Raw genomic sequence first — 16,580 nt, 5'->3', positions numbered from 1 at the left:
CAAGAAGCTGTAGAGACTGAACCACACGAAGAGACGCTGGTCTGCATGGCTTCGTAACAGCGATCCAGAGTATTGGTCACGCCCCTCCTCCTCCTGTAATTGGACAACTGAGCGCAATCAGTACAACCTCTTCAAGCTGAAGATGTTCAACTACGGGTTACGAGTAAGAGAATTAAATAATACCAGTAATACTGCTGGTGTTTGTGCCATAGCTTAGGATCTCTTTGGATCGCTTCCATTGCAAACAATCAGAAAGAAAAAAAATGATAGCCTCAGGAAAAGTGCCCATAAAGGAGTTCCAAGGCCCACGATTCCGATTAGTAGTTTAAAAAAAAAGAAGAAAAAAAAAAGCCTTTATTCGTTCATGGCTTGACCCACGTTACTTCAGAAGAAAGGAAGTCTCATCTCATGTTTCTCAATTTCCCTCACATCTCGCCCTGGTTTCTCACATGGGAGATTCAACGATATGTGGGACAGAAGGGAACAATTAATCCAAATGAGACGCACACAGACTGTGTCTACCTGTTCTTACTGTGCAGCCAGGAAGGCAGGTTGAAAAGCTTAGCGTCAAAGCCTTCCTCTGGCTGCATCCTCTCTCCTCTCATCCTTCCTCTTTTGTCTTTGTCGTCGCAATGTCATGAAATGTACAAATGGGGATAACGATGAACAGTTTTTCTGAAGATGCATGGGAACGGCAGCGAGAGCACGGGGAGCGGAAATGCTCAGAAGCGTGTGCGTAAGCTGACAGGCTGCTGGCGCTTGTATCTTAATATTTGTGTTACATGCAACAATGTGTGAGTTGAAACATTCTATTTATGACTTGGGCCTGAAAAGTGAAAATAAACCCTTTTTTTTTTTTTTCCTTTCCTCTCCTGAACATGAAGACTGAGTCCTGTTCAGGTGCGTCAAGCTCAGACTTCCTGACATGTTAAATGGAGCCTGTAATGAAGCTCATGGCTGCTGCCTGCTGCTTTGATGTCAAAGATCACAAACGGATGAGAATAACTGGAGAGCAGCAGGAGTCAGTCGGCAGCGCAGCGTTTATCTCCACAGGTCCTGAAGTGCATGCGAGTGCTCTGTGCATGAAATTAGGCATAAATGATTCTCGCTAACTATTCCGTTCATACTCTGAAACACGTGACTGGGTCTGCACTGTAACTGTAACCTTCTATTTCCCGCTATCAACCCGCAGAGCCCCGCGCAAGCTCTTGCAACTGAAGAGTAACTCCACTCAGCCTAATCACCCTGCTTTCATGCTGCCGATTAGTTTGGCAGCAGCCTTTTTCACCAGGCGGTAACCACATCCATCTTGTCACAATGTGACACGCAGCATGGCAGTGCAGCCCTGATCAGAAAAACCACAACTATAGTACGGAAAAAATGAAAAGAAACCTCTAGTACTTTTTATGTCTAATAAGCAGGACTTCTATATTGTGTGTGCTTGTTATGGCGCTATAGCACAGATGTTTTTTTCAGATATCCCCACCGTCTGCTTGTCGACTGACCGTTACGTCACCGTGAACTCCTCCTCTTTTCATTTATTGTATCTGACCTGAATGAAAGTCTTAGTGCGCGCGCAATAAAGAATAGCAGCAGCAGCAGCGGAGTGACGGGGAGCACCGTCTGAGTTGACCGTCTTACCCACCTGACAGATGTTACAGGGTCAAAATCCTCTGTGGTGCCACGTGTTTGTGTCTCCAGATGTGATTCGGGGTCAGGTTTACCCATCCTTGCTTCAGTTTTTAAAAAAAAACAAAAAAACTTGCTGCCATCAATCAACAAAACTCTCTTGGTGTGAAGCCTGGTGGGCCTCCTTCAGGCTCCGGGGGGGAGTCCTTACCGTTCAGACTTCATGTCGTGGAATCTAACACCTTCCTTTTTTCTGACTCTCCTGCAGGTACCCGAAGCTATTTCCAAGTGTCAGCGTGCAGGCATCACTGTACGTATGGTAACTGGTGACAACATCAACACCGCCCGCGCCATTGCAACAAAGTGTGGCATCCTGTTACCTGGGGAAGACTTCCTGTGTCTGGAGGGGAAGGAGTTCAACCAGCAGATCCGAAATGATAAGGGAGAGGTGAGGCAGGAAAGAAGGAGCGGTGAGGGAGGACAGAAATATGTGACTGCGTTTTAACTTAGCTGACAACCATGAAACCAAAGCTGCCTGACCCTTTGACCTCACAACGACCTGCTCAGTTCTCAATTTTTTTATTTATTTTTTAAATTTCCTTCTTGAAGACTTTTAACCGCCTTTCCAATCAGATCCTGTGTAACAGCAGCAGTATTTATCTGCAAGTGGGTTTCTGTCATTTTTCCCAGGTGGAACAAGAGCGTTTGGACAAAGTCTGGCCCAAACTGCGTGTTCTGGCTCGTTCCTCACCAACAGACAAACACACTCTGGTCAAAGGTGGGTGCACCGTTACAGGAATGTGCTGTTTTATGACGTTCAGCCTGCTCTCCTGGTGCCTCCAGGTCTCTTTGTGGGCAACGTAACCTTTGATCTGAGGTCACAAATGACCTGAACATTAAATGCATCTTCCATGTTTGAAGTCTTAAAGCTTCAACCGTAGTAAACGATTTGCTTGTGCAGTGTTTTGTTTTGTTTTTTTAAATTCTGTTCTTGTACTAATTGCTGTTCCACCTTGGTGATCAGGCATCATTGACAGCACGGTGGGTGAGACCCGACAGGTGGTGGCGGTGACAGGAGATGGAACCAATGACGGCCCTGCCCTCAAGAAAGCTGATGTCGGCTTTGCCATGGTAAGGATTTTCTCTGTTTTCTCCGCCTCTTCACCAAAAGCAAATCAAGAAACTTTCATCTTAATTAAATTTCAATTGCAGCCATGGAAATGATATTTTTAGTCATGGTGAATTGCAATAAATCCCACATTCATTTAAGCAAGTGTGAAATGGAATCCTGAATCCATGAACGGTGATTGTTGACGCCTCGGCTGATCCGCATAGATTCTTGTTCTGCCACCTTGTTAATGCCTTTATCCTCAAAAAACACCGTCACATGGACGCTGCCTTTGTTTCTCGTGTGATGCACGTGCGCCTGTCTCACATACGGTGAAACTGTGAAAACAGAGACAACGGTCCATCTGTATCCCACATCCACCTGGCTTGCCCGACTGAAGTGAACCGTCACAGGCCGTGTTTACATCTCCACAAGCATGATGGGAACTGTGATGCCACATACCAAAAACAAAGTCGTCCCAAATAAAAATAAGATGAAGGAAAAACATGGGGGTAGACAGAACCCATTAATTAAGGCCTAGAAATATCTCATCAACGAGGCTGACGTCTCTGGAATTTGTGACTTTTGGCGCTGCTGCTTCGTTCACCCTGTTTCTCAACGGCGCTAATGAGGCGGCAGCTAATTTGCATGTTAATGTTAAGATTTTTATATCTCTGCATAGGCAGCGCTGAGTGTGAAGTAGCTCGGATGAGTGGTCCTCCAGGAAGCAGCGCTGTCAGAGGCCAAGTGATCAGCCCAGTCCCTCCTGGCATGTCTGTAGGGGGCGCTGCACTAGTTTGATAAGAAGGAGCGTACCAAGAGTTACACAAAGCAAATGATTAAGCTGATGGGATGAGTGATACTGAGCAGTGAAAACCCTCCTCATCTGACTCAAGTACTGAACCTCTCAATGCGCCCAGTGGCATCAGCAGGCTCCAGTGTGGTGTTCTGACCTTTATTTACTGGAGAAAAGTCATCTGAGCAGCAGCTTCTCCTGCGAGCTGCTAAGCAGCTGCTGTGCTGTCAAACTGCACCCTGGCAGCAGCTCCTCTTCCTAAACAAAACCCAGGGACTTTATGGGGATTGAAGCCAGTGACCTTGTAGATCTTATGTGTCCTTGTGGAATATTTTCACTTTGCACCCCAGTTGTTTCTGTTCAATTATCACTTGTTCAGCTGGAAACCTCCTCTGGCTGCCAGGGGGAGTCTGACTCTACAGAAATCTGTTCGCATCACCGCTTCTTTGTGGCTGTGGTTTTATTTTCACATTAAAAAAATGATCAGTTCAAGTCATGTACGAGCTGATTGCGTTATCTTCTAAATCACAGTGACGCACCACCACCAGTGGGGCACCATCTGGACTACGTTTTTGTGTTTGTTCTTAACAACCGATTGTGACTTCGCCGTTGAGCTCAGGAGTTTGTCGTTCCCTCACCCTCCCTCATACCTGCCATGCTGCTTTGCATCATCAGACTGTTAAACAGGCACTGGGACAGAAGACATTGCAGCGACAAGACGATATATCAGTGAGACGTGAAACACAATCTGTTAAAGTTGTGAGAGACACATGAGTGAATCTGACAAGGCTGTGCAGCAGTTGATAACATTCAGAGGCAGGATGGCACATGAAGTTAGTTTCCCTCTGAAATCATAAACCGGGACTATCTAATGCCCTCCCCACCCCCTGCTACTTCTCAGGGGATCGCGGGCACAGACGTGGCCAAAGAGGCATCCGACATCATCCTGACTGATGACAACTTCACCAGCATCGTCAAAGCCGTCATGTGGGGGAGGAACGTCTACGACAGCATCTCGAAGTTCCTCCAGTTCCAGCTGACGGTCAACGTGGTGGCGGTGATCGTGGCTTTCACCGGCGCTTGTATCACACAGGTGAGCTGTTGCTGGCTGGTGGGTCCTGGCCTGGACTCACGCTGACTCATGACATCACTGCAACTTGTTAGATGCGCCAGCCTCCATTTAGAATCTGACAGTCATGGTGGACAGGTCAGTATGACCTCATGACCTCACGCGTCCAGTATGAAGAGGAAGTAACTGAACGGAGCTGTAATTCTTCTTTTGTGCGTGAGTTCAGTAAAACCCCACTATTCACTATTCGATCAGTTTATAAAAGTTAGAACAGAAGCAGAGGGAGAACCGCGGTGACGACGGGGATGATGAAAAGGTCATTTCCTCTTCATTTTAATTAGAGTAGAACCTCAATCAGGATATATATATTTAATTACTTCCAGTTAAATATAAAAAATTTAAAAAAAAACCCGGTTTGAGCTTTCAGTTCAGGGTTCACACCGTTTTTCAGTTAGAAAAAAAAGAAAATCAACCGCATTTACCTTTCCAGAAACCTGAAAATAATGTGTCCATTTTGACTACTTTATTCTTTTTGTGGGAATGGTCACTGTAGAAAATGATGTTGTTGTTTTCTTTTCTTCAAATTTTATTGGCATATTCACAGCCTGCAAGTCAAGGGTCTGTATTTCCTTTTACAGTGTTGGTCAGAAGTTCTGCGCACAGCAGTCAACTGTCAGGAACTCACTATTTCCATTCTTGGTGGATTATTGTGTGATTCTTGACTTCACGACAGCTTCATGTGCCAGTGTCAGTGGGTGAGATGCCCCAGAAACATGGAGACCGCTATAGCAGGGACCACCAGCCTGGTTTTCTTGCCCTGTCTTTTATTTTTATATATATAATGTAAAAACTTGGGTGCATCTATTTATCTATTTTCCAACATTTATAAATCAAATATCCACGGAGAGCCAGTTGTAATTCAGCGTGACCAGCTCTGCACCGCAAGGAGTCGACGCTTTTAGTAGGGGTTTTTTTGTGGGGGGGGGGGGTAATAATATCTCTAATCAGGAACCTGACAGAATAAACAGAAGATTCTTGCGGCCGTGTTTTAAGTGGAAGACTCACAGCTGGCAGGACAGATAACTAACTCATCTCCTGAACAGAGAACACAAAGTAGGCTAAGAAACTGCCTGAAACCATGGCAACACGTCGCCATCATAATCCTGAGTTATAACTGGATCTCAGCAGGTCAGTGGTCTCTGGGCTGTGTTTATACTCACTGATCATCCTTTGATTGGTCGGTGTTACGCTGAAATGTTGCTGCAGATCATTAGGAGATGGACAGGAGTCTTTATTGTGTGTGTAGAAGTTGGACCAAGTGTGTGTTCTGCATTTATGTTTGCTTTAATCAGGGGAGCTGATAGCAAGCGATGATGATACGGTGCTTCCCATAATGGTGACGGTACTAATACATGAACCTTTTGGCAACTTACCCTTAAATAACTGATTAATTGATTTGCATCTTCACAAGTAGCGCCGGCCTGTACTGACATGTCGATGGCTGATTTTTGTTTGTCTTATTTGTTTATTTGTCAGGGATGATGCAAGATATTACAGTTGCAATAACATGATACCGACGTAGTGCCTATCTCTGTCCCTGCAGTGGAGTAGGAAGAAAGAAAAGTGTGGGAGGGCTCTGAGTAAATCAGCTAGGGTCCAGCTGATCCAAGACCTGCTCTGCTAAATAGATTCTGAAAAACTGTTTTGTTTTGTTTTTCCTAACCTGAAAGCGTCCAGAGAAGGTAGAGTAGAAATCCGAGCTCAGAGTCGTGCCCGCAGGTCTTCCCCTGAGGCCGTTCAGCTCAGCCCCCTCCCCGATCCGCGCACCTCGTCCAGTGCAGTTATTGTCTTGGATCCAGCAGTCTAATCGTGCCGCAACAACACAAAGAGTCGGGTACAGTCACAAGATTTGACTGAATCAGGTTCAGAAGATATCGCGGCATCACCAGGTGACACTGGCGATGTGAGCTCAAAGGTGAAGATTGCACCGGGTGAAGTGAAGTGATGTAAAGACACGTTTTGTTCCTCATCAGCAAAGAATTGTTCAATTTGAGGTGCAAATCTCTGCCAGAGCCATGTGACTCCCCCCCCCCCCCCCCCTGATAAATATGCAGAGACGAGAAGAGGAGAGAAATGAGAAGGAAAAAACAGGATGAACAGGAAGTGCACTCAGAGTGCACGGACCTCCACCAGGGCTCACTCAGTATTTCCTGGGTGTCAGCATGTGTTTTTGTGTTTTGCTACTTAATTACCACTGATGGAGTGGTATTTAGATTTCCATTCGCTCCCGTTAAACCTCTCTTACTCCTCCTGCAGGACTCTCCTCTGAAGGCAGTCCAGATGCTGTGGGTAAACCTCATCATGGACACTTTGGCGTCTCTGGCTCTGGCTACCGAACCACCAACAGAATCTTTGCTGCTACGTAAACCATACGGCCGCAACAAGCCTCTCATCTCCAGGACAATGATGAAGAATATCTTGGGTCATGCCGTGTACCAGCTCACCATCATCTTCACTCTGCTGTTCGCCGGTGTGTTTAACGACTAGCTTGTTTTCTCGGGGGAAACTTAAACGATGGAATCCAGACTAGAAAAACTGGCGGAGAAGAGAAGGAGAACCGCGTCTGAGCCGGCGTTGAGAGGAGAGCAGATGTTTTTAGTCACCTAAGTTTCCTTCAGTGTTTTAAATGTATTTTCACTCATGCAAAACACACCATGCAGGCTCCGCTGTTCTTTTAAAGATATTTTCGATGAGATAATCATTATTTTTTAAATATAATACATCAAATAAATATCTCCACTGCCGGTCAGTTTATCTTTTCCAACATTGCTTCCCAGGTGAGAATTTTTTCGACATCGACAGCGGCCGCAACTCCCCCCTGCACTCACCGCCGTCGGAGCACTACACCATCGTGTTCAACGTCTTCGTCATGATGCAGCTCTTCAACGAAATCAACGCCAGGAAGATCCACGGCGAGAGGAACGTGTTCGAGGGCATCTACAGGAACCCCATCTTCTGCAGCGTCGTACTCGGAACCTTCGCCCTGCAGGTGACACCAGCATCTGATACACTGATTCACGAACTGTTTGAATGATGCTCCTCTGTTGTAGATGGGCACGGAGACGAAGATGGAAATATGAACGTAATAAAACTGATATAAAGGGACAGAGGGTGTTGCTTGCATGCCAGCAGTGGACCAAACAACCACTTAAGGGCTGCTTAACTGCGCTGATGCTCAGCTGTAAAACCATGCAGATTTTCCACATTCTGACAGGAAGTATTCATCCTCAACGGAGTTCACATTGAAAATCAACTTTAAAAAACAAACAACCCAACTACCTGTCCGACTACACATCCAGAGGTAATTGTTAACTGGTCATCAACAAATTGAACTGAGTCAGCAGGACTCATCCGTCTAATGTCTAATTTGCCCAGTTTCGTTCGGTGTGACGTCCAACAAGTGTGAAGCTGTCAGCCCCAAACACGGTTGGGGTACCTTGGATCAGAGGAAGCTGTATGTCAGGTTTTTTGGGATGCACAGCTACTTGCTGGGGGAGGGGGTGGCGGTTCATCGTTGCTTTAGGTGTGCCCTCAACATGTGCCAGTGATGAAATGTGACACGACTGTGCAGCAGACACTCAGGATTCCCACAGCCAACATGTCCCGTGTGTCTCTCTACCTCCTCAGATCATCATTGTTCAGTTCGGTGGGAAGCCATTCTCCTGCACAGCTCTGACCATCGACCAGTGGCTCTGGTGTGTGTTCATCGGCGTGGGAGAGCTGCTGTGGGGACAGGTGAGACCAGAACCAGGACCAGAGCCAATTTAACTCTCAAACCTGCACATTTATATCAAATCAGTTCGGAGGGTAAAAGTGTACTGAATCGAGGATGAAGCGTCGGATACATGAGCTTTGTGGCAGCAAACTGTTGCCTGTCACACTGGCGCTGCTGCAGCGTTACCATCACAACCATCACCATGGTAATGAGTTCAGCACATGAAAGCATCGCTAGTCTTGTTTACGAGTACCCCGGGAAAGCAAACCCAGCGTGTCAGTCCCTCTGGCAGAACACACACACATAGACACACCATCCCAGGCATGATCCTGCTAACATGCACACACAAAGGCCTAGAAAGTGTACGTCCTACAGGAAAGACCCAAGAAGCCTGGTGGGTTCAGCTGGGAGGCAGCGACCCAGAACAGAGAGAGAAACTGCTGACAGGGAAACACGCTGATCTGAGATCTGAGGTTCGTTTTAGAGGTGAAACACAGGTCGTCTACTTTTTGATGCCACGCCTGGAGATTGTAACAGGGTTTCTGTTAGGAGTTTGCTGTCCAAGTGTTGAAATCCCCCTCATGACATCACTATGAAGTCACCTGGGCTGTCTTACCGAGTCACAGAGAACGTTAAAGAACTGATCGTGCAGCACACTGTGAAAATAGAGGAGTGACTTTAAACATTGAAACACTTTTTTAATGTTTCCGTCAACTTTAGCTGATCACGGCGATCCCGACCCACCGCCTGAAGTTCCTGAAGGAGGCTGGTCACGGCATCACAAAAGAGGAGATCCCTGAGGAGGAGCTGACAGAGGACGCTGATGAAATCGACCATGCAGAGATGGAGCTGAGGAGAGGCCAGATCCTCTGGTTCAGAGGCCTGAACCGCATCCAGACCCAGGTACGGCTGTCGTAGTTCCCCGTAACGCCTGACTCACAACTGTGACACTCAGCAAGTCAATATTTTGTGCGTAGCTTCTCCCTTCCAGGCTCAGAGAGTCAGTTGCTAAACAGCCTTTGAAGGACTGTATTGTCTCACTGTGATTAGTGTTGGTTTTGTGTCTCTTGTCTTGCTGGTGAATCTTTTGTTTCAGTCCCTGAAGCTGCTTCAGTGAATTCCAGATCTCTGTTGTCTGGAAAACAAACTCACACTCCGATCCAACTGCGGCGGCCTCTTCCTCTCTTTCATGCTCCTAAAATCAAAAGCGCGTCTGTCGTACCACAGGAAGCTTCACGATCTGACAGCAGAGTCAGCGTCTCTCATCAAGACATTGTGTTTCCTTCAGACTAGTTGATACGCAGATTTCTAGCAGGGGCGGCGTGGCTCAGAGGTAGCGTGGCTGTCCAGCTACCGAGGGGTCACTGGTTCGATCCTCACTTCCCCCGGTGACCATGTCCAAGTATCCTTGAGAAAGATACTGAACCCCTGATGGCCCTGGCGACCTGTCCAGGGTGAACCCCACCTCTCGCTTAAAGTCAGCTGGGATAGGCTCCACCCCCCCGCCACCCTTAACAGATAATCCGTATAGAAAATGGACGGATGGATGGATTTCTGGCAGTTGTTGCATTTTAGACAAATCAGAAGGGCAAGAAATGAGAAGAAGCTGATCACTGGTCCTCTGCTGCTCCTGGTTTTGTTTGTTTTTTTTATTCAGTTTAATGCCAGTAAACCAGTAAACCAGTTAAACAGACAAGTTAGCATACAAATATAAATAAATGAATACATAACTGTATCTTGCTTGGATGTTAATGTTTCCCCGGGGACATCATGGTTATTATCGGAGTCCAAAAACAAATGTCCACGTAACTATAGAGACTGAAGTGAATGTGAAAAATCATTAGTCTCCACATAACCCAGCTGATAAAAGTCCTCGCCAGTGTGTATTTAATGTCGTTGGTGCAAACGAGGGCTGAGGCTGAAATGAACTCCTCCTTTGTGTTTAAAACCTGTTTGGAGGATCGAATTGACCGTCGCTGCAGCAGATGCTCTTTGTGTCCCGGTGACACAAACTGTCCTCTAAAATCAACTGGTTCAGCCACTCTTTTCTGCCGGGAATGAATTCAAACTCAGTGCATTGTGTGGCGGTGCAACTGGAGATATTAACACACTCTGCTGCCGCGCCACTGTTAATTTCACACTCTGCTGCCGACCTTTGGCGTCCTGTTGGACACTAAGGCTTATTGGACATTTTTATTCATCAGTCTGTATGGTAGACAAATAACAGCACCTTCATAGGGCTGCCTGACTCATCGCATAGTCTGAGGTTTTAGTGTGTGTGTGTGTGTGTGTGTGTGCGAGCGCACTCCTCCTACAGGATTGATCAACATTCACTGAGCATTAGCATGTCCACAGGCAGTACCATTCAGTCCCTATGGGCTTCATTAGCCTCGATGCTAGCGTTCACCTACACTAACAGCAGCCAACGCTCTGCTCCCACACACACACACACACACACACACACACACACACACACACGCGCTCACTTCAGCAGAAACACACACACAGTCAGAGAGGTCAGGTGTTTTTTTGTTTTTTTTCTCCCAATGGCAGACAATCTTGTACTTCTGGTGGCTGAAGGGCAGAAATATCTGATAAATGATAACTATTAGCGTTTTTTTTTTTTTGTCCCTCCTTCTCGAGCCGCCGCTCTTTGTTTCTCCAAACAGACCAAAAATATCTGATAGAATATTCTCAGTGTTCTAATATTTCCTTTTCCTCACTCAAAGTCCCTGCTTTAACAATGATATTTGCTTTTAATTGACTTTAAACAAGTGAAGAGGAAATCCTTGAAAAAGGGATCAGCAGTTGGACTGGAGCCGTTCTGATGAAGGTGGTGTGGAAGAACATCTTTTCTAATTGCAACGTCAGACTGACGGTAGATGAGCAGGAGAGCCTGGTTCTGGTGCGAGGCGACCCTCACCAGTCCAGTTCCATGAGGACTGAAGTAGGACAGTCAGGGATTCCTCAAATCCAGGCGTCCATTGGGCTTTTGATTTTAAGTTCATGCCTCAATTCGATTGCTTCTTTTGTCTCCAGAACGGGCACCCATGTCAAGTTCAGGCTAGCGGAAGTCTCGACTGGACTTTTGAATGAAATATTTGTCCTTTTCTTCACCAGCCACTTATCCACCAAACACTCTTGTACTAAAGAGACACTGCTAACCTGTGGCAAAACCTAGCAGCGCCGCTGTCACGGTGCTGAGGCTGCTCTGCATGGACGGACACTGCAATGGATTTATAGGCTGAACAACAAATTAAAAGTTATAACTGGCTTCCATCCCTCCAATCGACATTCATAACTCCTATGATTGGGGGGGAGGTGCAGCAGAGGTGACCACACCCACTCACGAGTCAGGAAGTGTACAATCTCCCGTTATCCTTGCTCATACGCACTGTCCCAGCATCACCTCATGAACTTCCTTCTGAACCCCACCACCACCACCTCTATTTTATGAATGTCTGGTCATGAACAAACCTGATACTCTGCTAATCACACCGCCGCGAATAACGCAAGCAAGATGAGTGAGTAGGTGCCGCCCGGCCATCAGGACGGGGTCGTCCACCATCTCCAGCGGGACGCCCCTGAACTAGCAGCCTTTGAAGGTTTTCCTCCAGCACAGGACGAGCAAGCAGGGTTCTAGGAGGTTCTCACGTACCTTCAGTCGATGTTCTAGCCTTTAAAATGTGACACCCACCGACAGAAGTGGCGCGAGGAGGAAAAGAACGAGTGCTCTTCTGACCCCCCCCCCCCCCCCGCCCGTCAGACATGTTGTGAAGAAAAAGGAAGTCCTCCGTTTTGTCTTCAGGTCTTTGTATCTGTAATATCAGTCTGTCAACCTCCTGGGATGGGAGGATGGGAGGACGGGGGGGGGGTGGTGGGGGAGGTGAGGAAAGGCACAAGCTAATTAGGTTCTTATCGCTCCACGCTTCTCTTCCTGTCCTCCTCCTTTCTAATCCTGGTGGGCAGCGTTGTGCCGCTCAACGCCTCACTAGTCAAACACGGGGGGGTATAATTGGTACAAGCAGCACCTCAGCGTCCAAACTTTATCAGGCTTTCCAAATGACACATTTTCTCCTCTTCTCCCCGTCGCCACTCCTCTAAAAAGTGCTTTCAAAAGCTCTTTATTCATACTTCCGTTCTTTGTTCTTTCTGGGTTTCTGGATTTTGACGTTTTGACTTTAACTAACTAAATAAATGCTTTCTCTCTTGACGCTTTTTCTCCAAGACTTCTCCTCGTTCCTAATACCTCTCCTCCGACTTAATCTCTCCCTCGTGTTTTCTCTTTTGTTTCTTCTCACTTTCTCCTCTTCTCTGCCTCGGTACCCACTTAGAATCAGCTTTATAATATTATTGTTCTGCATCAGAACTTTTTTGTTGTTGTTGTTGTTGTTTTTTTTTAATAGGTTGTCTCAAATGTGCATCAAAAACAAAGATCATGTCAGTCCTTTTAAAGAAGAATCGGGTTTTTATGTCAGCTGCCGTCTTCTCTCGAAAACCGCGAGGCAAAGAGGCATAATGTGATCTATTTTTCTGTTGAACGCAGTCGGCACTGCTTCTCAAATGCATCTTTGTTTCATTGCATCTCTTCACAAAACCACTGTCTAAAATGAACTCAAACGTGATTGGAGTCAGGAAACGCGATCCTCACCGTCCATCAGCTCCTCGGGGACCTCTGCCTGCATCAGGAAACGCTGTTGTTAATGTCGGTGTAAATGGAGCACAAATACATTTAGGTGGTATCTGAAGCTAGTTAAGCTCACGCTCGTACAACTGCAGTACTTCAGGGAACTCTCATGGGACCCGACCCCCCCCCGGCCTGCAACTCTGACAACTGATGATGGTACACGAGCTAACGTGCTACCTTAGCATGTTATAACTGACATTAGACACATCGCTCTCTCGCTCTAGTTTTTCGTCCTCTTCAATGCGGCATGATGCTCATTTTGCAAATTATTGGGTAAATAAAAGATAATGCCAAAATACTTGTCCACAAACCAGCCAAAGAACATTTACTGACCAAAAAAAACTGCAGTTTTACCACAGTCATCGTTGGGTGTGTCGCCCTTGAGACATCTGAATTACTGACCTTCAGAACCCTCTAGCCTCTGTAAACCTTTCTCTCTGAATCTTTCCAGAAGTCTGTACTTCTATGCATCCCTCCTTCCTCTCCTCCAATAACCTCCTCTCTCCGCTGCTTCTGTGTCTGCTAACACTGTTTCCTTCCTTCAGATGGATGTGGTCTATACCTTCCAGACGGGCCAGGCGGCGGTGCCTGGTGCCCTGCGCCGCCAGCCGTCTGTCGTCAGCCAGCACAATGACGCCACTGCCGCCAAAACTCTCTCTAGCCCCACCCACGTAGGACTTAGCACCTCCTCTTCTCTCACCAACTCAGCTGGGGCCCCGCCCCCTGCTGCTGCTGCTTCCTCCTCCGCTGCAGGCAGTGAGTCTGTGTCCTGAGGCCAGCTAACACCACACCTCACCTGGCTGGACTCTGTCTCTTTCTCTCTGTTTGAGCTGCATGAAACATTCACCCCTGCATGACTCGCTGAATCCATCACCCGGCAGGGTGTCTGCCCCTCCCCTCAATGATCAGAGTCTTGAGTTATCATTAATAACAGGCTCATGAGGCATGATGGGAATCAACGTGGAAGTGGAAGTGATGTGATCGATGCGTCCGTGATATTCTATCAGGAAGTGCAGCTATCGTGATCACGGCTGACTGATGGATGTCAAGCTGGTGGTTGCAGGAAACGGTTTCTCTTGAACGGGAGAACGCTTGTTTGGATATTAAAACCGATCCAGTTACGTAAACGGCATCAATCACACTGCTAATTTAATCCAAAGTTCTACTCTGCTGATGTCAGTTACCAGTTCGGAGTTTCTCGAGCCCCTCCGATTTAAAGCAGCAGCTCTGAAACTGCGGGAAGGAGCTGGAAAATGAGCAGTAACGAGGATGACGGAGTCAGTTAAAAGCCCAAATAACAGAGACTCGGCCAGAGGATATTAATGACAGCTAATCAGGGTGAGATGTATAAAGACATTGTGAGATCAATTCTGTATACGCTCCCTGCTCAGAGAGTGGTATCAGATGACGCATCACTCCTCTGAGGGCACTCAAACAACACTTCACCCAGAAAGTGTATGTTCTCGCCCTGTGCCACGGCTGCATCACTCCCCTGCGACCCCCAGAGCGCAGAAAGACTCGTACGCGTGCACGTAGCTTGAAGCTAAAAGATGGATATGACTGCTCAGCCGCATGCTCAGTAATCCACAAACACTCCGACTTGGAATTGTTTCAGTTCGTTTGTTTTCAGCTCAAATCAAAGGCAGGCGCTCAGGTGTGTGTGTGTGTGTGTGTGCGCGCGTGCGTGCGTGCGTGCATCACCGGGCGTACAACTGGATCAACAAGACCTGGATGCTAACATTATGGAGAAGTACCAGCATCTTTGGAAGCTTTAGACACGTACTGTACTCGTGAGTACTTGAAAGGCAACGTGCACTCTTTGGGTGACGTGTGACTTTTCGTACGGATCTGGAGATATTCAGCATAGTTTGGGCCCCAAGTTGAATCCCCATAAACAGAAGTGCAAACACAGGGAAAGTGCGGGGCCTCGTTCTTGGAGGGAGCCGGCCGTTTCTCACGTATTCAGTAGGAACGCGTGTGCTTGAGGCTGACAGATAAAAAAAACAAGCACACTGGCGTTTTTGTTTTTAAGTAGGATTTCTTGAAAACAATGTGAAATATATTCAGCGTTATCCTTTAACTGATTAAAAGCTTTGTAAAATGAACTTGCAGACAGCCTGATCACCTGATCTGTTTTCCATCTGTTTCACCTTCCTCTGCCGTAGCTTCCATCTCCGTCTTAATCTCTTGCTCTGCTTTTTTAATACATTTCATCACTCCCCCCCCCCCCACCCCCCCGGCCTGCTGCTTCTCCTTCTGCATGTTGTGGAGGTTTAAACTATTAGCATATTAGCGTAGGTCTATTAACCCTGATGTGACTTGCTGCTGGCAGATCGCAACTGTTGGCACAAGTGGCCAACGACAAGCGAGAGAAGCTGATCCGTGGCAGAATGAGAAAAAAAAAAAGAAAAGAAGAAGCTCTGCCCTATTTTCTTTGTTGTTGTTGGGTTTTGGGGGGGGGGGGGGTTTGTTTCTTCTTTTTTTTTACATACTGTGAGGCGACAGCCTGGGCACCAAGATAATTTTATGGGTTAATCCTGAGCAGAGTTAAATCTGTCAGGCTCAGCAAGTCTCTCATGGTTTAACAGCCCAGAGCTTTTTAACTTGTGGTGTGTGTGTGTGTGTGTGTGTGTGTGTGTGTGTGTGTGTGTGTGTGTGTGTGTGTGTGTGTGTGCGTGCGCATGTGTGTCAATTGCATGTATGCTCTGAGCTGCGGCGTTCAGCCTTCTATTCTCCCATGGTTCAGTAATAGAGAGCTTTGAACCGCAAGGTTATTAATTATAATGAAGAGTGTCTGCTGGTGCTTATAAATCAGTGTGATCAGCTGCGGCCGCTGCGGATTCATCTCAGAGGAAACAACTTCAGGCGGAGAGGAGAGAGCAGCCTGAGGACAATATGATTCTGGCTCTGAGCGTGATTATAAATACTTGACAGTGGGCATGTGTTTGTTGCTTTCCCAGTGTGTGGCAATGCTGATTTGCCAGTCCACTGAGCAGCGGCCCCCAAAATCCCCAGTTCTGCTGCGTGTGATTTGGTTTGGTATTTATCCACATTTATTTATACATCCAAATTGGACGGATGACAGATTTTCCCCCGGATTTTTTTCCTCGTCTGTTTAATATGAATATGGATACAGAAGCCTTTCCTCCTACTAAAAAAACGGCGAAATGTTAAATGTGAAGGCACACAAGAACTTCATGGGAATAAAAGTGGCCAAATGTTTATCAATCAGGAACCGATTTACTCAAAGGTTTGTGTGCACGCTGGAAGTAGCAGGCCCAGGAAGGAGCACTGATGGGAGGGTCGTCCTGTAAAAGTTGGACTTTAAGTGGATCACACCTCCAGGAGCCCCAGTTGTTTAAGGTCCGGTAGAACTTGCCTAGTTCCAGCAGGGCCATGACCTCAACCCTCTTCGAGGTGAACTCGAACACCTTTATTGCCCAGAGGTTAAGTAGCCGAGCTCATCGACTCTCTCTTGGCTGAATGGGATCAAATCCCTGCAGGTTCAGCTGTCCC

At 47.0% G+C, this 16,580-nt stretch overlaps 1 protein-coding gene across 5 annotated transcripts in view; it reads left to right on the top strand.

Annotated features, from left to right (window-relative positions):
- LOC147268517 (plasma membrane calcium-transporting ATPase 1-like) overlaps positions 1–16,580 on the top strand; it is a 94,108-nt gene that overhangs the window by 67,831 nt on the left and 9,697 nt on the right. For 4 of the 5 annotated variants that reach the window (XM_086200158.1, XM_086200154.1, XM_086200155.1 and 1 more), the window contains 8 exons: positions 1,898–2,077; positions 2,320–2,407; positions 2,654–2,760; positions 4,435–4,626; positions 6,919–7,132; positions 7,440–7,651; positions 8,290–8,397; positions 9,098–9,280. In XM_086200158.1, coding sequence (XP_086056284.1) covers positions 1,898–2,077; positions 2,320–2,407; positions 2,654–2,760; positions 4,435–4,626; positions 6,919–7,132; positions 7,440–7,651; positions 8,290–8,397; positions 9,098–9,280 — 1,284 coding nt within the window. Of the gene's footprint in view, positions 1–1,897; positions 2,078–2,319; positions 2,408–2,653; positions 2,761–4,434; positions 4,627–6,918; positions 7,133–7,439; positions 7,652–8,289; positions 8,398–9,097; positions 9,281–13,609; positions 13,821–16,580 lie in introns of all 5 variants that reach the window. The other variant, XM_086200157.1, reaches the window with a different exon arrangement.

This window comes from Aulostomus chinensis, chromosome 3 (assembly GCF_037954235.1).
Source record: "Aulostomus chinensis isolate RoL2024-O1b breed Wild chromosome 3, RoL_Achi_v1.0, whole genome shotgun sequence".
NCBI classification, from domain to species: domain Eukaryota; kingdom Metazoa; phylum Chordata; class Actinopteri; order Syngnathiformes; family Aulostomidae; genus Aulostomus; species Aulostomus chinensis.
Note: the sequence above shows the minus strand (reverse complement) of the source record. Positions and strands in the feature narration are given on the sequence as shown.